The sequence below is a fragment of the Calonectris borealis genome, chromosome 21, assembly GCF_964195595.1.
Source record: "Calonectris borealis chromosome 21, bCalBor7.hap1.2, whole genome shotgun sequence".
Lineage (NCBI taxonomy): Eukaryota > Metazoa > Chordata > Aves > Procellariiformes > Procellariidae > Calonectris > Calonectris borealis.
The window spans coordinates 9331699-9357508 of NC_134332.1; the positions used below are offsets into that span (position 1 = coordinate 9331699).

The window sequence follows — 25810 nt, forward strand, 5'->3', positions numbered from 1 at the left end:
CTTTGAATGAAGAGTGACACAGAAAATGATTAATTGTATGCGATATACTTATTAAGGATAACGGGCCTGATTCTGACATCCACCACATTCCTGTGCACTGGGAATAATTCCCCTTACGGCAGAGGAGCCCGGTGGGATGTAAGCACGGTGCCTCATCTGCACTGCCACAAGCTGTCACCTCATTTTCAGCCTGGGACCCTTTGTACCTGCTGTTCCCCGCTGCAGTTCACTCGATGTTTCCTAGCCTGAGCATTTTCCCTGTGATTTTGGCAACACCCAGCCAAAAGATGCTGGTTTCCTCTGTAGCATCACAGGTGTTCAAGCACCATGGGAAAAAAAAATGCAGTGCCAAAGTGAAAATAAGCAACACTTTGGGTTAAAGCATCAGGTTTTTATTTGCCAGAAACTAGGAATGGAAATGCTTGTGAAGATTTACAGACCGAGTTATGACTCACTCTGTGTTTTTTAGTGAACGAGCAGGTTGAAACGGGTGTCCCGAAAGGAAAGATTCTGCAGCTTGGCTCCGCTCAGGGAGCACGGGGCCGGTAGGACACGGCTAGCAGCACATCCTCGGAGAAAGCCTGCTTGCCAGTGGAACAGAGCACTAAAACTTTGCTGTTTCTTTACATGAAAGCACCACCACCCTGGTAACTCCAGCAGCCAAAGCACCAACCCCTTCAGCTTCTGAAAAAATGGTCCTCAGCTCTCTTATGCATGGCCGAACTTAGGGTTTGGGACAGTCACTGGTGCGTTTTGCGGATGTTTTGAGTTTTCCCCACCTTTGGCAGCCCCCATCGTGCCCCAAAGGGAGCACGACGAATTATTCTCCTCCTGTGCGTTGTACTAGACTCGTCTCAAAAGTAAATGGTGCAAAGGCCCAGTACGTGTGTTTTCAAAGTCCCCGCCGGGACAGAGCTGGTCAGCATTTGCAGGATCGGGGTTTGGGGCCCAAATCTTGCCCCGGGTCTGCAAAAGGCCCCAGCTCCCCAGGGCCTTCCTCCCTCCGCTCGCCTTCCTCCCCGCCGGACCGTCCGCTATCAATCCTTAAACGGGCTCCAGCCTCCCTTCGCTCCGCGCCGGGCCCCGGGGCGGCCGCGCCTGCCTTTGTGCCCCGGCGGCGAGGCCGCCCGGCCCGGCCCGGCCCCTCCCCGCCCCGCCGCTCCCGCGGGCAGAGCCGGCGGCCGCGGAGGGCCGGGCGGTCGCCCCCGCCTCCCCGGTGGAGCCCTGCGGCGCATGCCTCCCGCTCCCCGGGGGCAGGGAAGGAAGCGCCGCCCGCCCCTGCACCAGCGCGGCGGGCAGCGGCGGAGCGGAGCCCGGCGGAGCGGCGCGGAGCGGCGAGCCCGGGCCGGGCGCCGCCGCCACCACCACCCCTCTCGGCCTCCCCCCGCGGCGGCGGCGGCAGGTGAGCGCCGGGGGGCGGGCGGGGCGGCGCGGCGGGGCCCGGCTGAGGCCGAGGCCCAGGTCCGGGCACGGGCCCGGCGCGGCCGGCCGAGGGCGGCGGAAGGCGGGAAGGGGGAGCCATGGCGGCGCGGGCAGGGCCCGGCTGGCCGCGGGCAGCGGGCGGGGCGCCCCGCGGCGGTGGCCCCGCGTACACCGCTTCCAGGCGTCCCCCCACGGTGGGTGTCCCCTCACACCCCCTCTGTGGGTGCCGCCCGGGTGGGTGTCCCCTCATGTCCCCTTACAGAGCTCCGGAGGGTACCCCCCCGGGAAGGTGTCCCCTCATCTCCCCTCACACCCTCTGTGGGCGCTTTTCCAGGTGGGTGCCCCTTCACGCAGCCCCTGTGGGTGCCCCCCGGTGAGTGTCCCATCGTGTCCCCTCAGACACCCTCTGTGGGTGCGCTCCCGGGTAGGTGTCCCCTCATGTACCCTCCCACAGCCCCTGTGGGTGTCCCCTCACACCCTCCTTGGGTGCCCCCCCAGGTGGGTGCCCCCTCACATCCCCTCACACCCTCTGTGCGTGCCCCCCGGTGAGTGTCCCTTCGTGTCCCCTCAGACACCCTCTGTGGGTGTGCTCCCCAGTGGGTGCCCCCTCATGTACCCTCCCACAGCCCTTGCGGGTGTCCCCTCACACCCTCTGTGGGTGCCCCCCGGTGAGTGTCCCTTCGTGTCCCCTCAGACACCCTCTGTGGGTGTGCTCCCCAGTGGGTGCCCCCTCATGTACCCTCCCACAGCCCTTGTGGGTGTCCCCTCACACCCTCTGTGGGTGCCCCCCGGTGCGTGTCCCTTCATGTCCCCTCAGACACCCTCTGTGGGTGCTCTCCCCAGTGGGTGCCCCCTCACATCCTCTGTGGGTGCCCCCCAGGTGGGTGCCCCCTCATATCCTCCCTCACGTAGCTTCCAGGTGCCCCCGGGTGTCCGCTCACACTCTCCGTGGGTGCCCTTGGGTGGGTGCCCCCTCACAGCCCGCACACGCGGGTGGGGGCCCTGCCCTGAAGCAGCGCTGGGGCGGGAAAGTTCATCCCAGTCCCGCGTAATTCTTGCAGCGCAGGGTGACGGAGGCACCTGCCCCTTTCCTGGAAACTGTGGAAATATGTTAATAGGACATAAGTTTGGGGTTTTTTAAAATGAAGCTGGGAGTTTAAGTGTGTTAATTGCATTTCTTCAGGATAATTAGGTATTCTAATTTCTGTCTTTTTGATCCTTAGCTGCTTATTACAGGGAAGAATGTTTTTAATTTATGTTTGCCCCAGTGAATGTGTTCAGGCTACTTTAGAAATTGTGTGTTCGTTCACGTGTTTCTGGAAGTTGGGGTTCTGACCCGTGTCGTGTCGTACTGCTTGTGAGACGCCTCCCCGGTTAGTTCATGGCCAAATACACAAACGGTCAGGAGCACTGTGCTTTATTGGCACGCGTAGAGCAGAAATCAGTCTAAACTATCTTCATTTGACTAAAAGGTGGAATTTAAAACAGCGTGTGCTGGGTTGCTCCAGGTTCCATCCCAGGAAGGATGTTCTCAATCACTACACTTAAAACTTTAATTCTGCAGGAACGATGTTTTGAAAGGAATTACCACTGAGGAAGAGAAAATCAGAAACGGATGTCCAGAGCTTGGGTTAAAATGTATTCTGCTAAGACGTTCTGCGGCAGAGAACTAGCAAAAGAAGCGGCAAGAGCATTATTAGTAGTGTGTTCAGAGCTAATCGCTCTGAAGACGTCATGTAAGGCATGTTCAGGGCGACTGTGCCTTGGTCAGTAAGATTTCAAGAATATTCTACTCTACTAACCAGATGGCAATAAAACTGCTCCCTGAGCACAGGTCACAGAATAATTTTGACAAAAGGATTTGTCATGTTAAATATAACGTTCTTCGTTGGAGCACTGTGCTCTTTTTAAAAGTGATAAAGAATTGTTTTACCTGGCTTGTCTGTTATCTTACTCTCAGTAGCAAATAAATATACTTAAAAGTTTTAAGGAGTTTGGAATCATTAATTCTTTAAAATATTTATTGCCACTGATTAATTTGAAACCAGAACTAGAGAATAATTGACAAGGGCAAGGTCGGAGAGGATTCAGAGGCAGAAGCATGTCTGTAAGTCGGTAGAGTCCGGTCCCATGCTGCAGTCGGGGCTCGCTGGGTTTGTGTGGGAGACTGTGAATTGGGCGTGAAGAACCGCTCTCCTGCTGCAGCTTTCTGTTGGGGTTGCTGTATGCCTTGTGTCAGCCAGATACTGTTTTGACCCCACCAAATGATGCTGCAAGTGAAACCTTCAGCCCTCAGGGGACCGTGTGGAAGTTGTGAACTCTTTGGGGTGTTATCTGGCGTTTTCTGGATGGCCTTTTTCCCTTTTCAATGAAACAGGGCTTCATTCTGTTTGGGGTTTCTGCTATAATACAAAGAATAGTTCATAATCTTCATCCTGCTTTTGCAAACTCCTAAAGATTTGTGTTTACCAAAAGCTTTTACCCTGCGGTGAGGCCAGAATGATTGATGTCTCAGGGTTATTGCTGCATAGGATGTTTCAGGAAGAAATAGGCTCCCTTTCCTTCTCTTTGAGCTGCCTCAAGCCCCTCAGTTGTGTGTGCTTAATGCGAAGCCAGAACTAGTAAAAGCTGTTTCGGGCTAGCGTGTGAGTTCAGGCATCATGCTAATGCAGTTACTCTGCTCTTTGAATAAGAGTTGGTTTGTGTTCCACCATCTCGGATCATGGGCAAGCTTGTTTCACATCTGCCCATTATATACCTGTGGGCAGAGCCAACATTGGTTTTGTTGTAAAACTGAAAAGCTGAGCTATGCATGGCGAGAGTTCTTTAAAAAGGGCAATTATGCCAAAGGAAACAGAGGGAGCAGAATATTTTGCAGGGTTCTCCACTCCCATCAACTCCACTTTTTTATGAAAGGTTCCCTTAAAATTGTTCTTTCTTTTTTGCCACAAAGTTCATTGCAAAAATCTTAAGCTGATGTTTGTGCAGAAGGGGATTGCACACACCTGTGCACTGAAGTATCATCAGAGTGATTCTTTGTGAGTCTTGACAATACATGGTTATTTAGGAGCGTGCGCAAAAGAGAGTGCGACCTTCAACGAAAAGTGCAGGAAGAGTTTCGGAGGTGAAGATAATTACCTGAATTGGATTATGGTGGTGCCAGAAAATACTGAAAACCACAAATGATGAGTTCTCTGTCTTATCCTTAATGGCAGTAGTGACTGATTTACCCGTTAAAGTGATGTTGAGGAGTAACTCTTGTGATTATCTGGCGTAGTAAGTCTGAGTGTTAATAATTTACAATTTATGTTACCAGTATTATTACATGGAACTTCTAGATGGTAGATGTGTAATAAAAAATATTTTTCTCTTTCTTTATTGTAGGATGGAAGAGAGACCAGTCTGAAACACTGTTCCGTTGTGGACTTTGCCGTTGTCTGCTAGAATGTTCCTTATGAATGCTTCTCCTTTGGTAGCTCTTCAGACTAAATGGGAGTCCTTTGGACCAGCAAGGAATTGTAGATATCCCGTTTGCTTCTCTGAATCTGAAGGGGATGTCACTAGAACCTCTGTAAGTGCAAAAGTTCAGATGATCATAAACAACCTGCAAAGTCAAGAGTCTCCCCTGGGTATGAACAATGAGTATGACTGTATTATGCAGAAGAAACAAAAGGGAGAAAAGGGCAATAGTAACGGAGTCACATCTAGCACCACATTGCTACGGAAGCATCCTCAGTATACCAAGTGTGGTTGCCCTGCTGATTCAGACGACACTGAAGTGGAAGAGAACGTGGGGTTTAGGGCTCTCTTGCTTGACTCTGATAGTGATGATTCTGTTGACCGAGATATAGAGGAAGCCATTCAAGAGTACTTGAAAGCAAAAAGCAAAAGCGACCAGTCATTGCAAAGGAATGCAGAATGTTCTGAGAATATAAGCAGAGACAAAAGGTTTAAGAGAGAATTTTCCCAGAACAAAATGGCTAGTAATCTTCTCCCTGTGAAATTTAAAGCTGAGATGCTCTCAGAAGAGTACCTGTCTGACCACCTGGGAATTGGTAAAAGGCTACAGCCTGCTTCCCCTCAGAGCATCAGTAGCGATGACTCTTTTGAACAGAGCATACAAGCTGAAATAGTGCAGTTCCTGAATGAGAAGAAGCAGCAAGAAATTAGTAAGTGCGTAATCGGGGAGGATAAAAAAGATTCCCATGTGAGATCTGTCCTAAAATGCAACAAAGAAACAACTAACAAAACAAACTGTGGTGCTCTAAAGCAAGATTGCAATGCGCTCCTCTTGAGACACCGTCCCAAGCTAGAGAAAACCAGCACGCAGTCCAAGTGTTCGCAGTCTAAACTCCCGGAAGAGCCTAGTGATTTCAGCCAGGTGAACCAAGCGTATCTAGAAATGGCCACTGCCAGCCAGCCCTGGTTAGTGGAGCAAAATGAAGAAAATGGAGCTAATTACTGGGAGACGAGGGGAGCACTTATCAACGAGAGTATGCACACATCTGACTCAAGTAGCGATGATGGCATTGAAGAAGCCATTCAGCTTTATCAGCTGGAGAAAATCAGGAAAGAGGCAGGTCATGCAACAGACTGTGTCCCTTTGCAGAGGGAACAATTTGATACAAAGGGTATGGCGGACATTTCTGCAAGCCTGACAATTAGCTCAACAAAAAGTGCCTCACCAGAAATCCATAAAAGCCCTATAAGCAACAAGAGAAAAGAAATTAATTCAAAGTCAACAGAATTAGAAAGCACCAGCAATGAATTTAACAAGCTGTTTAAACCACTGAAAAAAGCCAGACATTTTGCACCTCCGGAAAACAAGATTGCTGCTTGCGAGCTCACATTGCAGGCCTCTTGCAGAGCAGACACATCTGCAGAACTCATGTGTGCGGAAGCTATCCTTGATATTTCCAAAACAATCATGCCATCCCAAATTGGAAGTGACAACAAATCACTCACTGCAGACTCCTTCTTTTCTCCCCAGCTTCTCTCGTCCTCCCGTTGTGAAAGTGACAGCAGCCTTGTGGACAGTGATGATAGTATAGAGCAAGAAATCAGGGCTTTTTTGGCTCTGAAAGCACAGTCAGAAAGCCTTGGAACAAAGCCTCCCAGCCTGTCACACTCAATCCAAATGCCTTTGCCTTCTGATCAAAACAGCCTCACCGGTACCCTTGAGCCTTCTCTTCCCAAAACACTGAAGCTATCATTGAGTCGTAAAAGGAGACTTAAAAGGGAAGGCAGAATAGCGAAACAAGGTGCATCAAAAACACGTGAACAGCTGGAGACAGGACTTTTCCAGCCAGGTAACTATTCAAAATTCCCTGTGCTCCAAGAGGGGTGTGCCCTGCGCAGCCCTGCAGAACTCTGTGATGCTCAAAGGCTCAGTAGCAAAGAGACTAGGCAGCAGCAGCTGATGTCTTCCGAATTATCCAGATCTGTTGGTAGATGTGTGGCCTTGGACTCTGTAAACCCTTTTATGCAGGTTCAGAGCAGTGCAAGAAAGCTTGTGAAAAATACCATCCAAACTCAAGAGAGGGATGGTTCGGATGATGAGAGCAGTTCTCTCGATAGTGATGAGGACCTTGATAGTGCTATCAAGGACCTTCTACGGTCTAAAAGAAAATTAAAGAAGAAGTCCAAGGACCAGAAATCTCAGTGCAAGAAGAGAGTCAGATTTAGCGAGACAGAAACTCAGCTGCTAGATGAATTTAGTAGCCTCCAACAAAATGAGTGGAAATGTAAAAATCCCGTGCTACTGAAAAGCTGCCTCTCAAAACCTAGAAAGGCTGTGAAAGAGAATGCAATCAAAAATCCTGCAGACAACATAAATGTCAAACTTACCAATGAAAAACCAGAAACCATGAAGAACTTAGAGTTTAACTTACAGCTTAAAAAAGGATCTAAACCTAAACCAATTTCAAACCAGAATAACCTGCGGGTAGCTAAAAATAAAAAATGTACTTTCACAGCTGCATCAGACGCTGATGACAGCAGTTCAGTGGACAGCGATGACAGCATCGAACAAGAAATTAGGAAGTTTTTGGCAGAAAAGGCTAAAGACTCTGCAAGCAATTCAGAAATACAAAAAGATGATGCAACTCTGGACCTATTGAGAGTGACCAAACAAACTGCTAATAAAGGAAAAGCAAAGCAACAGCTGGTTGAAAATGAGATTGACCTCATGCTGGGTCAGAGTAAAAAGACTGAGGTATCTCAGCAAACTGATGAGTTGAAGAACTCTCAGAGAACGGAAGGGAAAAGTGCAATGTTACATGGCAGTGGGAAATCGGCTTCCTCTGCAGAGCGTGTTAATCTTCATACTACTGGTCAGTCAAAAGCTAAGCAAGGAGTGGTGGGGGTTAAAGGTGTTGCTGGTGGTGAGTTATCTGGAAACACAACAGGTAAAAAGGATGTCCCTAATACAGAGCCCATGCAGAAAATGCTTCCACCTAAAACCAGCAGAAATGAAGGTTGTAAAGTACGAAAAGTAATTAATGCAAAGTCTAGATCTAAAAGAAAGAATACCTTTCCCCTAAAAATTTCGAGTAAATTTATTGCAGGTTTGAAATATGCTCGGGACAGGAAGAAATCCATGCTTTTGAACAAGAGGCAGAAAGCAGAGCGTTTGCTCGCCCAGAGCAGTGCGTTAGGAACGGAGGTAACTTCCCAGGATACAGACGTACTTAACCAGGGAAGAGGAGCCCCCTTGCCAAAAGGTGAATTTAGTGGGGAGTATACAACAGCAATAAAAGAATCCAGTTCTTCTCAGAAGCTCTCTGTGGAAGTGTCAAGTCCCCACGTAGCAGAAACCTGTGAAAGACTGGAGGCTGCTCCTTTGTATAACAAAGAGGAAGCAGAGGGTTGCAGAAAGGCTAATGCTTCAGGCGACCGGTCGGATTCACACTCGAGTCTCCCCTTGCAGGAGCAGAGTGTGGCAGCAGTAAAAGTAGATAAGGTTTGCAGAGCAGCATCCAACGCTGAGAACACACAGATGCGGATTGAGGAAGGAGATATCCACAAAGGCAGCTGGGCCAGTTCAAATTTAGATCCCCCACGCCCTGAACACAGTATGGCAGTGGTAAAAGCAGATAAAGTTAGCAGAGACGCATCTCAGCAGGGTATACATGCGTGCAGTAGGGGGGAGAATAACCAGCAGGACAAGAGGCCAGATCCAAGTTTAGGTTGCCCACTGCAGGAACTAAATGTGACAGCAGTAGCAGTGGATAAAACTAGTGGAGGAGCATGTACAAATAACAGTATGCAGATGTGCATTAAGAAAGAAAAAGTTATCTGCCAGGACAGTGGCAGGCAGGAAGAAATTCAGGTATCCAGCTCCAATTTGGAAGGAAAAATACCTGTCCTGCAGAATAGGGAAACTGCTTGTGAAGCGGACCAAGGGCAGGAAGTTTTAGACAAAACCTGTGCAAAATTTACTGACCTACCTGCAGGGGACTGCCCAGATTCCCTCTTGAAAAGAAAGATTTCAAATATGTAAGTACAGGTTTTTTTACAGTAACAGTCTTTTTAAAAAATAACTATCACTGTAATTACCTTGATGAAACTTTAAGACGTGAAAGGAGAGACAGTGGGAGATGCTGATATCTGTATATCATATACACACTAATGTGAAAAATGCTTCTATTTAACAGGGATATCATGGATAAACATACATAGTTTTTGTAGAATTTTGTAAATTATTTAAAGTGCTCTAAGGAAATATTTTTTATAATGATTTTTAGGGCTTGCATTACTACAGGATGCTGTAGTTACTGTAGATAAGAAGATACTGGCTAATCACGCTTTAAATTATGAGGCCTCTAATTATATATCAAAAGGAAACCTGTTTGCGCGCAGAATATATTTGGCAATCTGTTAAGAGATCCTAGGAGAACACAGCATTTGATAGCAATGCTATGCTTTTGAAGCAGATTATCTGACATCTGTTCATATTCGAGCTGCCTTAGGACAATCCTATGTAGTGGTTTTATGCAGGGGTCTCGGTTCTCCCACCCTGAGGACTGTGGAGCGAGTTCAGTAAGCAGAACTCCAGCGAAGTCAGCGCAGCTGTAGGTGTGGAGATCCATCCGTGAAGATACAAATGCAAAATTCAGGTAAATAAAATGGATCAATCTGTCTGCACGCCCTGTGTAAAGCGATCTCGGCAGCTGCTGAAAGTACCTTTTGAATACTGGAAACCTCCTGCTAGCAGATGATTCAAAGCGCAATTGCAGTTTGCGAAAAGTGAAGGAGCGTGTCTGTTCAGACAACATGATTTCTGTGGATTTCTCTAGATTTACGTACTGTTGGGCCTGCAAGGCTGAAACAATTCCTCGTTTTTCGCAAGGCTAATTTTGATGCCCTGCAGTTACCCAGCGATGGCTTTTGGTTTTTTAAAGGAACTTTCTTGAATTGAGTGTCCTTACTTTTCTTTTTCAAAAGTGGTTTCTAAAATGTTACGTTTCTGTGAACTTTTATTTTCATTTAAAATTTTTGTGCAATAGAACAAAGCTAGATTTGCTGTAGGAATTCCCTAATGTAAACGCCAAGGATATTTTCAGCACACTGTTCTTTCATACTGGTAGTGCTTTCTCTGCCTCTGTTTCCAGCAGCCAGAATAAAGCAATTTTTCACGACTATCTTTTTATTTGTACTAACTTCAAATGGGATTGAAGTAGCGTGTTCATATCACAAAAAAAGTGCCCCCACGCTGGTTTCACTGAAAAATCAAAAAAGTGTGAATTTAAGCTGTTGGTTGGTTCTTTCCTTTTCATTTGTGTATAGTGAAGTCCTTTGAGTAGTTTGTTCTTACATCTTGTCTCTGTGAATTGGTCCGCTATTCTCTTTATCTAGTCTTCTACAGAACTTCTCTCAGCCAAACTACCACTCAGTATCACTTTGTTTCTCAGTCACTTCAGCAGTCTTCCTGGAGACTGGCCTTAATGTTGCAAAATGGAGCAAAAGCAGTCAAGAACGGATCCAGTATCGCATAGTATCCCTTGGAGTGATCGCATTTGCAGAATATTGGCAAACTACGACGTAGCATAGAGTAGAACAAGTAACTGTGGCATGTAGAGAAATTAACAACATCCTTTGTGTGTTTATACTGTTGTGCAGTTACATTTTAAACATGTTTATAGTGGTCACTTGACATTTCTTACTGTCCGGCCACCTTTTTATAGTCCTTGGGTTGGTTGGTTTGCTAGATCATCTCATTTTTGTGGTAGGATACCTTGGAAAAGTGTTTTTTACTTAGCTCACATGCCTGCAGTCCATCTACACAGGCATATATTTTTGTCTGCCTTGATTCAGTTGCAGGATTTGGGCCTTTTGTTTGGAATAGGTAAATAGGCTGGTATTTTAAAATAGAAGTTTTCAGAGTACCTTGCTTTAAAAGGATTAAACTGTATACTTAATTTTAGTAGAGATGATGGAAGCACTATGTACTCTTTGTATAAAATAAGCTGAATGTTTCTTCTCAAAGTTTTCAGTAAATCAACATTAAGACTTAGAAGGTGTCTTGTGCCCCTGTCGATGTGTCTGTGTTCTCAATACTACTCGTGAACTGATTCACTTTCAATTAAGATACAATTCCAATTACCTTGTGCTTTAAATAAAACCTAATTTCAAACAGCACTTTTTTAAATTGATAAACTTGATTTGTATATAGGAAATGGTGTACATTGATAAGTTTATAATGTTTAATAAATGGGGTTCTGACTATGGACCATGAAACCAGAGTGCTCCTATGATTTGTGTCATCGTCTTTAGTGAGTAGTATTTTTGTGTTATCTTTTTTCTCTCCTGACTGTAGTCGGAAGATATAATTAGCTTGTGCCTGTAACGTTTGTGAGTAAAGGATGTCACCCTTGAAGGTGATCACAGTGTTTGTGTTAGCCGAACCTGGGAACAGGATCTCAGTTCATCTGCTGCTCTTGCTTCTTGCCTTCTATTGTCTTCAGCCACCCGCTGTCTGAGACTATCATCCCCTGTGTGACAATAGCCTGTGATTTCCTTGTGACTGTGAAACAGAATCCAGATCTTTAAAGGTGTGTCCGTTTAAGGGAATATTGTTCTTAATAACAAAAAACAAAGAAGGAGAATATACAAAGTACATAAGCAGAAAAAGTTGCGGGTATTCTGGGAGGTGAAAAGGGGTTTTGCAGTTTTAGCAAAACCCTAACAGCAGTTTTCTTTCTTGTGGTTAAGAAGTGGAGTCTTTCCTTGCGCTGCTTGCCCCTCTCCAGCACAAGCGTTAGCAAAAGGGGTTCCTTGGCTTTGGGGCAGAGTTCAGCAGGTGACATCTGTCATTCAGTCAGAAAGCACGCGGTGTATCTCTAAATGGCATCCTCTGTCGCACAGCTTCTGCAGCATCCAGGATTAGCACATGATCCTTTCTGCCCCACTATCGAAGACCGGTGGTAGTGAGTCTAGGAGCCCTTGATGCTGTGGGGATGGGATGAACACGCTTTCTTGCTCACGGGTGACGTTGCGACACGCAGTACTGAGGTTCTCCGAGAAGGCATGGAGACTGAGCTAGTCTTCAGGGTGGGAGGGAGGGAAGGAAGATTGCTGTTTTGGTATTCAAACCATCCTGTCACCCTTGGTGTTTCTGTACCGACATGCTGTGGGTATTCCCCTCTACCTCCAAGTCCTCCCAGTCGTCTTTGGTCTTGGCAACTAATTTTTCTAGACTTTGTCCCATGAGAATTGCTGACTTGCCAAGGAGGAGCAAGCACCCACAGCGGATGTGGGTCAACGAACATCTCTGGAATTAGTGCCGCAGCTATAAGAAGAGTGCCATGGCTCCGCTGGCAGTATCTGGGTACAGTTCTCATCACTCATTCAAAAAAGAGAAGTCTGGTGTCTTGGAGCAATAAGAAAATACACATTACAGATTAAAAGTTGAACAGCTGAGGGGTAAAAAGATTATATTGAGTGAGAATAAATTCATAAGCAAGTCATACGCGTGTGGTACCAAGTTTGGGACTGCAGTACAAATCTCTTGAGGTTGAATCTTGATAGATGCAGTACCAAAAGCATTTTTTTCTTCCTATTGATACTGATGGTAACGAGCAGCCGAAGAGTAGGCACAGACTATACGCCCCTCCTGGCCCTTTTCAGCACTCCAGTGATAGCTCTGGTGAGTGCCCAGAACAAGCTCCTTTTTCCATTATTTCAACTCTCCTGAGGCATTAATTTGATGCTTTATCTATTGCAGTAGATACATGCATGGAACCATGAACTCAGGTCTACTCAAGCATGTAAAGAAGTTACTTTTTTTTTTTTTTTAAATGAGTGCTGGTTTATATTTTTTAAAAATACACAATGATACTTTTTTTCAGTCAGAGCACAAAACTTGCTAGTTTGGGTGTTAAATTGAACTACTCAGTATGTTTTATTATGGCTACTGGTAAGTTACAGCGTCCTTACTGCAATACCCGAGTTCTCAGATAAATCTGTGCTCGCTCAGGACTTTGCAAACAGGTATATTGTTTTATTTTTATCACAGTGACTATTTTTCTGTGCTTCAGGAAGCGCTGTCTTCAAGGATCCTCAGGGGACCACAAGGACTACCTTAATTTTTTATAAACAGTTCTTTGCTGCTATTTTAGGAACATGTGTTTTGATGTGTAGCTGCTTTTTATACAAGGAAGGAACACACCATCTCTACTGCCATTTCTTTTATTAATGTATATGCTTTTAATTTTTCAAACATTTAAGAACTGTAGCTTGTCTTGGTTTGATAGTGTAGCCTTACATAATTTTATTGGCAAATGTGAAAATCTTGCTTTCAAAATACAGAGTAGAAAGAGACTGTTTTGGGTAGATTTTCTGCAGTAAAATGTGTCATCTTTAGGATGGTATTTTGAATTTGTACAGGTATTTCCTAAAAATTTTTTTTAAAAAGTGTATTGAGTCTCTAACATCCGAACAAACAGGTCAGTATTTCTTAAACCCTCTAAAATAGGGAAATGTAGGAAAGTGAACACAAGGAAAATATGTCTTTGACCTAAGTAAGGTAAACAACCTGGCATGAGGACACAGGACATTTCAGAGAAACAGAGTATGCAGAAGAGAGGAGGAGGAACTGCAAACCTCTGTAGTCTTGAGCAAACCAATGTGTAGAGGCATGTCTCCTGGGGCTGGCTGCAACTGAGGCTTGGATGTTGCTCCCTTCTCAGCAAACCTCAGTGGCAGTGAATTGGATAACCTTACCCCAACGTATCTCAGGATACAGTCTATATGAGAGTGACGTAAGCTACGCTGCATGCAGAACTGTTCAAAGGAACTGGTTTCAGTTCAAGAATAACACAAAAAGGGAAGAAATTAAAGCAAGGAAGAAAAGAGGTGGGTGTTTTTAGATGAAGTATGGAAACAGGTGGAAAATCGTGACAAAAGCCATTAAATTTATATTTTTAAGATGCAGTCTTATCCCTAAATTATTCCACCTGCAGAAAAATCTGTGGATAAAAATATATGTAAAATTGTCACAACTGTTTGTATTAATTCAGCACTTTGTCTTATTTTTCATTTCAGGAGAAGAAAGGGAAGTTATGAGAAGCTCCAGGTATTGTCTAGAGTCTAATAGAAGAATAGCAGTGAATGACAGAGGGTTGCTTATTTATTTTCATATGTTAAATATTTAAAAAGTTAACTTTTCCAGCCCATTTCTGCTTAGCATATTTACTTGTTCCAGTGTATTGGTGTGTTTTCAGCGAAGGTGAATGTAGCTGGCTGTTCTTCTGTTTGAGATGACCAAATGCATTGCAATGAAAACTGGAATTGTTTGTAGGCGTGATTGAAATCTTGCTGATGGGTCCAGGAACATGTAGCTACGCTGGGGTTTGAATGTTTAAAAAAAGCACAAGTACAGGCCTGTTCAGTTTTGGACTTCAGATTTTTGCTTAGTGATGTTATTAACTGAACAGAATACCTCTACCTTGCAAGTATGTTTAAATATATCGTCATCATGCTTCCCGTGCAGTTTATAAGACTATATAAAAATGACACAAATAGGGAATATTTCTAACATGTTGAAGAATATCATTTGCAGTGGTACCTGGACATACACTTATTTTTTTATTTTTATTTTTTTAGTAAACGGCTAGAATAGTATTATGCTCATTTTTAATATATACTGTCAGTATGTTATACCTGTAAGGTAGGACTGTTTCTCGTCCATAAACAGGCAGACTAGTTTCTCTTCAAGACTAGTTTTTAAGCCAAAGGTGCTAAGGTGTTCCTTTCAGGGCAGTTACTGTCTCAATGATGCAGTTTCACTGGCTGTGTAACTACCGTTGTTACAATAAAACTTAAGAAAGCATTTTCTTTTTCATTAGTTGTCTTTATTTGAATAATTTCTTAAAACATTGGAGTTTTGAGATGTTAGAAAGACCAACATGCTTTCTACAAGAAATCCAAAGGCTTAATGAATATATCTAGAAAACATGCAGTTTGGTTATTCATTAAGTAGTACAGCAACAGTTTAAAAATCTTAAATTTTAATGATACGTCGTACATGAGCCAAGAGTTTAAAGGATCATTAGTGACAGAGAAAACGTTAAGGGGAAAAATATATATGTAATGTATATTGTTCTAGTATTTATAACTATATGCTGCCTATAAATTAAGTAAAATGGTTCATACGAGCTATTTAACTGACATTTAATCACATTAAATCTTTATAAATTAAGATGTTATTCCTAATAACATTCATTCTGTAAATTAGTTATTTTCATCTAGTACCAAAGTGGCTGTATGTGTTTTTCCCAACAAATTACTGAACTCGGTTTTGATAACACAGATTTAAACTGCTTTTCCCCCAAAGCTAAATTTGTGACCTTAACTAGATAGGAGTCCTGTTACAAAAAAAAAAAAAAAACGCAAACCAGTTTGGGTTGGGGAGGTTATTTTTAGAAATGTACTGCTACCTTTAACCTGCTAATTTTGTAGCTATTCACCACATTGTAATAGCAAGTCTCACATTACCAAGCTGAAAAATTTTTTATTTCCTGTGCTCAGGAGAAAAATTCTCATTAAATCCCGACTTACATGGTTAATAGTATGAAGCACGTGTGTTAATCTGCTGCAGGGTAGTGTGCCATATGAATTATTTTCGTGACCGGTCTATGCAGTTTTACTCTCCTCAGTGGTAACAACTGTGGCATCCCAAGTCTGCGTTCAGGAGAGGTAACCTGAAGCTAAGAGCTCTAATAAGAGTGCCTCGTCCCAGCGTGATGGCACAGGGCGCGACTGTAATAGAAACCTGCCTTATTCTTGATGAAATAGCTTGTGACCTCATTTAGCAGCTACAGTGCAACGGTGTAGTGCCTCCCGTCATGCTTTCATGTGAGGCTTAGCAACAGATTTAGGATAAGATCAGTGCTGTTGTTTGCTTGCTTGTGTTTGGTTTTTTTTTTATCTAGGCAGTAAACTGAAGTGGCTTCATATTGTCGTCGTTACTGCCGCAGATCTAACAGTGCGACGGGCCGCTCGGGTTGTAGCTGGGGTGGAAGTTGAGGTGGTCATTGGCGGTGATGAAGTTGTCTGGGCCGGTGACGTGGCTCTTCTCCAGGGAGGTGTTGAGCCCGTTATTTCTGTACATGCCACACTGGGCCAGAGTATTCGAAAACGCGTGCGAGGTGACGTGGAAGGAGGTCTGCGAGAGCGAGACAAGGAAGGGGAGGAAAGAGATGTCTTAAATGCCACCATCAAGAGCACTTGCAACATGCAGAAGCTTGGATGAACGATAAGGGCGCTTCATCTTCACGCGCTTCAGGGAGTTCATTGCCACGGGATGTTGCAGAGGCCAAAACTTTGAGACGCTGTCTCCGAAACCCCTGGCCGAAGCCCGTGGGGTGCCTCCATCACCCACACCCCTACCTACCGGCACCTCGTGCACCGTGGGGGCTTTGCTGCCGTAGGCCTGGTTGGTGGTCCGGTACCGGGGGTGAGGCTCCGGCTTCCTGCGGGGGGAGAGCACAGGTGGGAGAGGGGGTGCCGGGGGGCTCCGCGGGGCCGGGAGCCGCGCTCGGCCGCAGCCCGGGGCCGGCCGCCGCGCTCACCCGTAGCCGCGGAAGCAGGCGGGCTGCTGGAAGCGGCCGGGCAGGCCGGGGCTGGTGCGGTACCAGTCGCTGGTGCGGGGGCCGGGGCTGCCCGCGGCCGCCGGGCGGGACATGGGGGACGGGACTGGGCCGCGGGGCCGCGCGTTGCCCGGCGACGTGACGCTGCGGGCGGGCAGCGATCGTTCCGCGCACCGGGCCCGGCCCCCGCCCCGCCCCGGGGGAGGGCGCAGGGGCCGGGCCCGGCCCCCGCCCCGCCGCGCAGGAAGCGGAAGGCGCCTCCTGACCTTCCTCCTCCTCCTCGTCCTGGCCCTGTGGCCGCCGGGGACGGAGCATGGCGGTGCGGCGGCTCCTGCGGGCAGGTGAGCGGGTCGTGCCCAGCCCACCCGTGCCCGGCCCGGCCCGCCCGTGTGACCCCCGTGTTTCTCTCCCCGCAGCAGCCCCGCGGCTCTACAGCAGCGTACCGGCCCCGGCGGCAGCGGCCCGGCCCCGCGGTGAGTGCTGCCGCGCACCGGCCCCTTCCCCGGGGAAAGGGGGTCCCCCGAGCCGGGCCCCTGCACCCCTGGCCCTGTCTGCACCTAGGTCCGGGCGATGAGCAATGTCCTTGCTGGTATCGCCAGGCCCTTGTTGCAGTCAAGGGGCCATGGGCGCATCAGGGCCCTTTCTCCCGTCCCGGCTCATCCCCTGCAAACAGCAAGAGGGAGTAGTGATGGCTTTTTTTCCCTTCTCTCAGCCGAGGATGACAAGCTGCTGTCCGAGCCTCTCAGCCACCCCGACTTCTTCAACGTGAAGGAGCTCTTCTCCCTGAAAGATCTCTTTGATGCCCGGGTGCACTTGGGGCACAAAAAGGGATGTCGGCATAGGTGAGTGACCCCATTTTGAGATCCAACACTTGTTGACATGAGGAGTGTTTCCCTTGACCACATCACCCTTTGGGGGCTGCACTAGGTTGATCTGGGTCTGGAACTGTCCACACAGTCACTGCCCTGCAAAACTGCAGGGACCCCAGTCAGCGCAGGCACCAAGTGGGGTGTCAGACCTGCACCCTCCTGAGCCCGGCTGGGACAGGCACTGCGGAGAGCGCAGCAGAGACCTCCTCTGGTACCATCTGTTGGGGTGTGAGAAGGTTTCTGTGGGGCCACACCGCATTTGGAAACACTGCTTGATGCCTGTAGCACCCCGTCCCTGCGTCCCCTTGTGTCGCCCTCTCTCTGTCCCTGCAGGTTCATGGAGCCCTACATCTTTGGCTGCCGCCTGGATCAGGACATCATCGACTTGGATCAGACAATGCAGCACCTCCAGCTGGCCCTCAACTTCACCGCCCACATCGCCTACCGCAAGGGCATCATCCTCTTCATCAGCCGCAAACGCCAGTTCTGCCACCTGGTCGAGAGCACGGCGCGGGAGTGCGGGGAGTACGCCCACACCCGCTACTGGCAAGGCGGCCTGCTCACCAATGCCCACATCCAGTTCGGGTCTGGCGTCCGCCTGCCCGACCTCCTCGTCTTCCTCAGTAGCCTCAACAACGCCTTTCAGCCCCACGTGGCCATCCGGGATGCTGCCAAGATGAACATCCCCACGGTGGGGGTGGTGGACACGAACTGCAACCCCTGCTTGATCACTTACCCCATCCCCGGGAACGACGACAGCCCCACCGCCATGGAGCTCTACTGCAAGCTCTTCAGGATGACCATCATCCGCGCCAAGGACAAGAGGCGGCAGAGTGAGGTCTTCGACGAGCTGCGGAGCAAAGCGGAGGGCAATTAGAGCCCTAGGGACAGGCTCGGCCGTGCCCAGCAGCTTGGCGATGGGCGTCCTGCTCCGCTCCCGTGGGTGCTGTAGGACTGGCCCTGCACCCAGAGCACCAGCTTTCGGCAGAGCTGGGCTGGTTGTGGAAGGGACCCCCCAGCTCTGCCGCTGCCCAGAGATCCCGTGGCGGTCACAACTGCAGTGGATCTCTAGCTCAAAAAAAAATTGTCCGGAGCGATGCAAGGGGAGACAGAGCCAGACCCAGCTCCTGTCCTTGTGTTTGTCCCTGTTGCAAGGAGGCGCCTCTGTCCTGTGGCCTTCCTATTCCTGAGCTTGTGATCTCACCTGACACCGCTTGTATCTCGCGCCTTTTCCTGACCAATAAAGGGCCCTGTGATCCTTTTTCTTTCTTTCCTCGTGAAATGGGAAGGTTCAGGGGAGTCTCTAGCAAATGTTTGTGGTCACGGGATGGGGGGTGAAGGGTGTCCCCAGCGTGGGGACCCGCGGGGCTTTGCAGGCTGGGAGCGGGAGGGGTGTGAGTCTGGCCGGTGCATCACAGGGTTATCCCCGCTTTGTCCCGGGGTCCAACCTCTGCCACCACCACAGGGGGTGGGGGACTGCAGGGTGCAGCTGAGAAAAGGGAAATCCAGCTCCTAACATGCCTTGTGTCTCTGTGGGAGGGCTTAGGGCAGTCCTGCAGCGTTGGGGGTGAGGGCCAGCGTGGGGGAGAGGTCTGGGCCAGGGGTCTGGCCCCGGCCCTGGCCCCGGACGCTCCCTGCTCTGCGTCCTCCCGCCCAGCAGGGGGAGCCCGTGGGAGCGAAGGCGCTGCGCGGATTGTCCCCGCGGCGCTTCCGTCCGCCCGCCCTATATAAGCGGAAGGCGGGCACGTTGCTGCCCTTTCGGCGGCGCGGTCGGGGGGGTGAGCGGAGGCCGCGGGTCCCTCTGCGGGGAGCGGGGCCGGGCTCTCCCTGTGTCCCGCTCCGTCCCGGCGGGGCGAAGGGAAGGTCTCTGGGCCCCTCGGGCAGGGGAGGCCCGTGTTGGCCGGGACGGGGGCACTGTTCCTCCCGGCGGGCGAGGCCGCAGCCGCCCGGGGAATGCGGGGGAGGGGATGCCTTCGCCCCCTCAGGCGGGGTGGCGGGGGGGTCTCTGGCGCGGGAAGCCGGTGCCGGCCGAGGAGGGGCCCACTGTGCCCTGGGGCAGGGCCCGTGCCGCGCTGACCGCCGGCTGCTCTCCCCAGGTGCCCCTTCCCGCGCCATGTTGCAGCGAAGCTTCTTCAGGGCGGGCCCTGACGGCGGCTGTTGGGCGGCGGCGGCCGGTTCCGCTTCTTCTCTCCCCCGTCGCTGAACAAGGGCAGGCTGCGGCGTGAGGAGATGGCTGCGGACCGGCAGACCCCCCTGTGCGGGGCGAGGAGGAGGAGGAAGGTGAGACTGGAGGTGCGGGTGGTTGCTGTGCCCAGCTAGGTGGGCTGCCTGCGTGTGAGGTGCTGGCCGTACTGCTCTGGGTGACCCCCAGGAAAATCAGGCTTCAGTCTCGCCTGCTCACCCTCCCCAGGTTTCTGGGGAGAAAGTGTGCCCCACTCAGCCACATGGCCGGACACAGCCAGGAGGAGACCCGCAGGGCCCTGTCCGGTGCTCTGTTTGCTCCAGGCACTGCTGTGTTTATAGAATCACAGAATCATTTAGGTTGGAAAAGACCTTGAAGATCATCAAGTCCAACCGCAGTGGATGGGGTAGAGGATCGGTTCAGTGTAGATCGGGTATATTATAAACTAACGTATAGGAATGTACTAGGATTAAGGAAATAAGGCAAAGGGGTGTGCTTCCAGTGAAGGAGGGGAGAAAATTGAGGGCTGCCACCTTTTCAGGTTTTGAGGGAAATGTTTTAAGATTTGAGTAACAAAAGTGAATATATTCAACAATTTTTTTTTTTAAATGTTTTGATCTTCTGGTTTTCTGTTAAGTGGTGCAGTTCACCAAGAAGGTTGTTATGCAATCAGATAAACGCTTGTTTGTTATTAACTGTATTCTTCTCCCTTTTTATTTGCCTTCAGCCTGGCAGAAGACAAAGGGTGAAGTGAAAAAGATTGCATGTCTTGAAAAATCAATGGTAAGTGGTGCTTAACACAAAGGCTGTCTAAGTAAGTTTCAGGCATCTTATCAACTCTCTAAGTGGTGTGTTACATTTAGTATCCACAGGTGCACCAAATACCTTTGTAATACTTTCTGAGTAGTTGTTCTTGTTCTTATAAATACCTGTAAATATCACCTTTTTCAGTTTTTGTGGGTTTTTTTTCAACCTGCCACAGGCGTTGCAAAGGTGGCTGCTGTGGCATCTTTGTGTCATTAGGTGGCAGAGAGAGACAGGCTATGTTCTACGCTCGTTTGTTCTGAAACCCGTGAGCACTCAGAGTGATTGATAGCCTGACATTATTTATAAATAGGCTGGTTAATATGAGAGTTGAGAAACTAAGCCTTTCCTTTTTTTTTTAAATTACTTTAAATGTGAGATCTGTATGTAATAGAATAGAAAGGTGTTCCGTTTGACCTGTAGTGGATGAGCAACAAAAAGGCTATGCTTAACTTTCTGATGATTTAGTCTTCAAAATGGTAGGATCCTGTTGGTATGTAGACTTGTATTACAGAAGAATGAGTTGAAGTGATCTGTCTAAAGCCACATGGCAAGTTGGTGACATCACTGGGAGCACGTCCTGGGAGTCACATGCTGACAGCCCCAACCTTATTCCTATCTGAAAGTAAAAATATGCCTGTGCTATGCATTTATGTCTTTAGTTTCCCTCTTCTCCTGGCCTTTCAAATTTCTGTCATCAGTGAAACAGTAACCATTATAACCAGGCTTTGAAGCATGTCTAAATATGTAAAATAAATGCTGTATATATCTTCCACTCTTTTTCAGAGAAAGCTGTGGGCCGTGGCAGACCCACCGCCTTTGGGAGGTCTTCCCAAAGACCTGAGGTGAGCAGTAGTGGATGCAAGTTCCCCTGTCGAGTAGCTCCATGCCCCAGCTCGTGTTGCAGATGTGGCTGTAGTGCCATGTTTGTGTCATTAGGTGGCAGAGAGGAAAAGGCTATGTCTTTGCTAGTGCTCTGAGACCTGTGAGCACTCAGGAATGATGAGCAACCTGACAATTATTTCTTGCTTTCCCCTTTTTTTTCTTTAATGTTAATCTTAAATCGTGAAGCATGAACAGCTGTGGAGGGACAGGGAACAGAAGCTAGCCCTGTCCTTCAGTGTGGCAGACAGTCATTTTCTCTAATAGTCCTGAGCCCTTGGAGATTTGCTCTCCTGACATGTTAATACCATTAGAGGGCAGAGATGAAGGGGCTTCCTGTGCCTGAAACTTGCAACTGCTCAGAGATGAGTAGCTTGATATTGTTGCCGTGCGTACCTCTTTCTCCAGAGAACCAGTGGAAGATGGAGCAAATCTCCTTTGAAAAGCAGTTAAAATGATGCCAATTTTAACTGCATCAAGGGAAGGTTCTTTCCTTTTTTGTTTGCAAGGACAAATAGAAGTGACAGCTCTATTCTTGATTTCTATTTTTGCCTTTGACAATCCTTTATGGCCTGCAGGACATCCTGTCTGTGAAAGGGCACCTCTTGAGTTTTGCAGGGTTTAGCATTATGTAGATACCAAGAATTGCACCTGGGAGTGGAGGAGATGAGGGAAACGAGCACTTAAGTTTGTTGTTTCCAAAGTATTGGCATGATCTAGAAACAGTTGGGTGTGGATTTAGCATATGGAGAAAATTGCACCCTGTTCCCAACATTAATAAAACACTTGGCCAACAACATCTTGACTTCCAAGGGTGCTGAGTAAGTTTGACCAGAAGGTGCAATCAGCAGTCTTCTGAAATGCAGCTTTATCATTGTGCTGGCAGGGGAAACAGAGGAGAAAAACAACCAAACAAACAACCCCCTCCCCCAAAAAACCCACACTGAAGATCTTTTTCCTTCTTACAGTTACTTTTGAGAACAGGACTGAGTTCTGGAACTTGCTTCAAATGTTGAAGGTAGGTATTATGTCATTTCTTGGAAACATACTAAACCTCAACGTGTTACCAAAACAGTCAGTGTCTGGGTTGGTACATCTTGTCCTTCTGACTTCTTGTGGACAAATAAAAAAAATACAATAAAACGCTACTAGTGAGTACTTGCAGAACTTAAAATTCAGTATTTTTTCATCTTTTTTGCTGACAAACCTCTACTTTAGGTGAAGCACTTTCAGGTTCCTCTATTCTGCTAGCACAGTAATTTTTGTAAGCAATCTTAAACAATCTTCTGATTAACTTTTTAATTTCACTTCCTCAAACTGCCTTTCTCAGCTCCCAAAGTGCATCCTTTTAAGGGCAGCTGTCAGTCAGAACAAGACACTTTTATCGAGAGCTTACACTTTTTACGTATATTAGAGTGCCTGAGATTATCAAAACAGGCTCTCGTACTGCTGCAGTCTGGCACAAAACGCTGCTGAAAAAATCTGTCACAGATGTGCAAGGTAATGAGATTGTGTCTTAGGCATAATGAATAAAGAAATAAGATTGATTTCAGTAACCCAAGCAAAAAATTAGTGCTAAAACCTGAAGTCTTTTTAAAGTCCTTCTAAACTAACTTTCAGTCAGTGCAGCAGCAGAATGCTTTGCCCTGTTTCCCAAGACAAGATCTAGCTTCCTTGAGCATTGTGTTCTAGCTGGTAACACAGCAGACAAAAAGCAAAAATACAATTGAGCACAATGTGACTTTTTAGTTGTTTTCTGCTGTGTTTATGGGCTAACACGGTGGCAAAGGAACTCCATCTCCAAGGCAGTGCGCTGCTAGGGAGCACAGGTATCAATACATCCTAATAGCTCTGTGTGTCACTCTCCTTTCTTGGGTGATGTGGTGCACATGAGCCTCTGCTGTGCCGGGGTTATTAAAACAAGCGGCGAGAGAAGCTGTGGCCACACATAGACAGTATTGTGAAACTCTGAGAGGCTTTGCAGTGACTAATAGCTTGACAAAATCTGGCAGTGCTAAATGGTGGAAAATGTCCTCATTAAACGGGCATTATGAGGGCCAAAGGTGCCATTAACCAAGCGGGTAGCTGCTGGCTGCAAAATGAGCCATTTAATTGGGAAAAGTCACTGCTTACCAGCAGTGGCTTTGGAAAAGAATGCTAATAAGGTGGTTGGGGATATGGTTATGCAAAGAGGCATGCCTTAAGATGTGACTCTTCTATTCAAATTTCCTGACTTCTTTTAACCCTGAAATACATATTTGAGTTTTTTCATCAGACTTTATTCACATCAAGGGTCCTGTAGGGGTGGCGAGTGCCTAATGAGTCTCTCTTTAGAACTTTACTGTGTGAGGCATAGGATAGCTATTAAAATTTTCCTAATAGCATTTGCTGCTAACCATCTTCCCAAGACTGAGCAGCAATCCCAGGCTATGAATACTGCTTTACTGAAAGAATGGCTTTCAGCTGTGGAAAAGATTAATATTTTGTGTTAAAGTGGTTTTGAGAGAAATTAAAAATCTTTCTGCACATTAACTTAGCCCTTCACCATTTAGAACTGGTTTATGTCGTGGCTTTGAATGCTGGAATAAGCCCAGCTTTTCTTTCTTTGCACTATTAATAGCTTGCCTCTGCATTGAGGCTGGCAAACTCACCTTTGATTTTTAGGGAGCCTAAGAGTGAAAGAGTAATCAAGAGCAGGCTCCAGCTATCATGCTGTTAAATTATCCCTTTCCCAGACTTGCCAGAGTGCACTGTGCCTATCCGGAATTTTTTTTTTTTCCCCCAAAACCTTTATGATCTAGTGGCAAAGAACCTCTCCAAAATTAGTCTGAATTTATTAGTGCCATCTGCCTTCCGTCTCTGCTTTAGGTCCTGATCCACACAAGTTTGCAGGCACTCGGCTTCCACTGTCTGCAGTAGATACAGCCAGTGCGAGTTCAGGTGTTCTGTGGTTCTGGACTGAAGTAAATTGCTTGCTGAAGTTTCCCTGTGAATCATGATAACCGAGCCCAGCTAATGACTTCCCTAAAATTTGGTTTCCTTTTATGAAGCTTTTTTATTTCCTCTGGGATGTGAAAAGTCTTTGGACAGTCCCAAGACAAACCTGATGTAATTCATCAATTAGCTGAAAATGTTGCCTCTGAAATTGAAAGCAATTCTCTGTCCCGACTAGCTGCAGTGCCTTAGCTCAGATACTGTGCCGTAATGAACAGCAGGAGTCTGGATGGTATGGATTAATTAGCTTCTTAGTGTTAACATTTATAGCTAACTTGTGCTGGCTGTATTTGAAGTTGTCTAACATCCTGGGCCTTTTTTTATTTGCAGATCATGCCTTGGGTTTTAGAATTTCTAGCAAACCTGGCTACAGCAAAAGAAATGGTTAGCAGTGTCTGCATTTGAGGATTCTTAAGAGTTCATCTTTTCTCATACGTGGGTTCGAGCAAACTACAGCCAGTGAAAGTGCATGCGATGCTGCTTGCGGTTCTGAATGTTTGCTGCAACCTGTGTACACAAATGTCAGTTTAAAAAAAAAAATTATAGTTGTTCTGCTCCAAGTGTCCTTTCTGTTTTTGCTGTACTCCTGTTGAATAGCCGTAAGAGTTATAATTTTGCCTTTCTCCCGGTCATCTCGGCTCATACGCTGTTTTCACGGCCATATTCTAAAGAACTGCTGTTTCAGTGCATGTTTTCTCTAAACGGTTAAGGATTTTAAAAAAAAAAGCACTAAATAAAGATGCCACCTACAATAAGTCTGAAATGATTATGCTTGTGTATTTGTAGCACCCCAAGTGATACTAATTTTTAAGCATTCTAGGATTTAAGACTTTTATTTGTGGATGTGAGAACTGGGATGGTTTTTTATTTTAAACAATGAAAAGTAGAAGTCTTGCCGCTTACTTCCATCCCCTTGTAGCACAAATCTACTATGCTGCTAAAGCAGCAGCATCTGCTGAGATCAGATTGTCAGTCTTGCAGTGTTCTGGGTCTTCCTCTTTTTCCAGCTAAAGTGGGAAAACCGGAGAAGGCATTCTGAGCATAAAATAGCTTTGCCTTTAGTCATCTTTCTCCCGTATTGTAGTGTAGCTCACAAAGTGTAAGCACATGTGTGAAAACACTTGTGCTTTTTATTAGTGATGAACAAAACTCTGTGCTCTTGGGTGTGTGAGTCATAAGTGGTTCCTGGAGTGTCTGCTGCTGTTACTGGGGTGTGCAGATTAATAACATGGTAATGTGACAGTTCTGGTCAAAAGGGTCTTTATTTAAGTAAAGCTGTCTTGGCTAGTTCTTTGAAGTACAGGGGCTGTCCTTCTCCTTGAATTTCATCTTTCATCGTAAATGTTTAAAGAGATTCTGATATTTAAGATTATGGGGATAAGCAAGGAACATGGTTGTTTTTCTCCACCTTTCTAGGTGCTTACCTGCTCTTTATCAATTCTGCTTTTGGGGAAGGGAGCAGTGGGGATTAAGTGTAGTGGGAACGCTGCTTATCTGGACAAAATTTACTAGCAGATTTCAAACAGAGAGGGGAGGGTGAAAAACGGCTTTCCTGAAAATCTGAGGAG

General features: G+C 47.0%; 3 protein-coding genes, 1 long non-coding RNA gene and 2 other non-coding genes across 12 annotated transcripts; 5 read left to right on the forward strand and 1 right to left on the reverse strand.

Moving 5' to 3' along the window:
- Positions 1 to 1243: 1243 nt before the first annotated feature.
- On the forward strand, positions 1244 to 15002 carry PPP1R26 (protein phosphatase 1 regulatory subunit 26). Of its 4 annotated transcripts, none has more exons than XM_075170694.1 (3): positions 1244 to 1402; positions 4807 to 8919; positions 13966 to 15002. In XM_075170694.1, the coding sequence occupies exons 2-3, from the start codon at positions 4868 to 4870 to the stop codon at positions 14012 to 14014; spliced, it is 4101 nt and encodes a 1366-aa protein (XP_075026795.1). In that variant the 5' UTR covers positions 1244 to 1402; positions 4807 to 4867; the 3' UTR covers positions 14015 to 15002. The 4 variants fall into 4 exon arrangements, with proteins under 4 accessions (XP_075026795.1, XP_075026793.1, XP_075026796.1 ...); XM_075170692.1 differs by lacking the exon at positions 13966 to 15002 and adding an exon at positions 9408 to 11160 and having other exon boundaries at positions 1245 to 1402; XM_075170695.1 differs by lacking the exon at positions 13966 to 15002 and adding an exon at positions 9421 to 11160 and having other exon boundaries at positions 1245 to 1402.
- Positions 15003 to 15833: 831 nt separating this feature from the next.
- PIERCE1 (piercer of microtubule wall 1) lies at positions 15834 to 16704 on the reverse strand. The gene is made up of 3 exons (XM_075170699.1): positions 16494 to 16704; positions 16316 to 16394; positions 15834 to 16087 (listed from the first exon to the last, which is right to left on the reverse strand). The coding sequence occupies exons 1-3, from the start codon at positions 16604 to 16606 to the stop codon at positions 15902 to 15904; spliced, it is 378 nt and encodes a 125-aa protein (XP_075026800.1). The 5' UTR covers positions 16607 to 16704; the 3' UTR covers positions 15834 to 15901.
- Positions 16705 to 16745: 41 nt separating this feature from the next.
- MRPS2 (mitochondrial ribosomal protein S2) lies at positions 16746 to 18641 on the forward strand. 3 transcript variants are annotated; one of them, XM_075170697.1, is made up of 4 exons: positions 16746 to 16852; positions 16928 to 16984; positions 17224 to 17353; positions 17714 to 18641. In XM_075170697.1, the coding sequence occupies exons 1-4, from the start codon at positions 16825 to 16827 to the stop codon at positions 18255 to 18257; spliced, it is 759 nt and encodes a 252-aa protein (XP_075026798.1). In that variant the 5' UTR covers positions 16746 to 16824; the 3' UTR covers positions 18258 to 18641. The 3 variants fall into 3 exon arrangements, with proteins under 3 accessions (XP_075026798.1, XP_075026797.1, XP_075026799.1); XM_075170698.1 differs by having other exon boundaries at positions 16755 to 16852; positions 16931 to 16984; XM_075170696.1 differs by having other exon boundaries at positions 16747 to 16984.
- A 728-nt stretch (positions 18642 to 19369) lies between these two features.
- On the forward strand, positions 19370 to 24998 carry LOC142091439 (uncharacterized). 2 transcript variants are annotated; one of them, XR_012676803.1, is made up of 5 exons: positions 19370 to 19660; positions 20290 to 20376; positions 21153 to 21211; positions 22217 to 22266; positions 24573 to 24998. It is a non-coding gene; the product is annotated as an uncharacterized LOC142091439 (long non-coding RNA). The 2 variants fall into 2 exon arrangements; XR_012676804.1 differs by having other exon boundaries at positions 20290 to 20345.
- Positions 20535 to 20667, forward strand: LOC142091579 (small nucleolar RNA SNORA17). Its single transcript, XR_012676847.1, has one exon. It is a non-coding gene; the product is annotated as a small nucleolar RNA SNORA17 (small nucleolar RNA).
- Positions 21252 to 21385, forward strand: LOC142091580 (small nucleolar RNA SNORA17). Its single transcript, XR_012676848.1, has one exon. It is a non-coding gene; the product is annotated as a small nucleolar RNA SNORA17 (small nucleolar RNA).
- Positions 24999 to 25810: the final 812 nt, after the last annotated feature.

Coding starts and splice junctions, on each gene's coding strand:
- PIERCE1 (XM_075170699.1), bottom strand. CDS start 16,606: ATGTCCCGCCCGGCGGCCGCGGGCAGCCCCGGCCCCCGCACCAGCGAC. Junction 16,395..16,493: donor GCCTGCTTCCGCGGCTACGG/GTGAGCGCGGCG, acceptor CTCCCCCCGCAG/GAAGCCGGAGCCTCACCCCC. Junction 16,088..16,315: donor CCACGGTGCACGAGGTGCCG/GTAGGTAGGGGT, acceptor TCGCTCTCGCAG/ACCTCCTTCCACGTCACCTC.
- MRPS2 (XM_075170696.1), top strand. CDS start 16,825: ATGGCGGTGCGGCGGCTCCTGCGGGCAGGTGAGCGGGTCGTGCCCAGC. Junction 16,985..17,223: donor GGCAGCGGCCCGGCCCCGCG/GTGAGTGCTGCC, acceptor CCCTTCTCTCAG/CCGAGGATGACAAGCTGCTG. Junction 17,354..17,713: donor AAAAAGGGATGTCGGCATAG/GTGAGTGACCCC, acceptor CTGTCCCTGCAG/GTTCATGGAGCCCTACATCT.
- PPP1R26 (XM_075170692.1), top strand. CDS start 4,868: ATGTTCCTTATGAATGCTTCTCCTTTGGTAGCTCTTCAGACTAAATGG. Junction 8,920..9,407: donor AAAAGAAAGATTTCAAATAT/GTAAGTACAGGT, acceptor AATCCTATGTAG/TGGTTTTATGCAGGGGTCTC.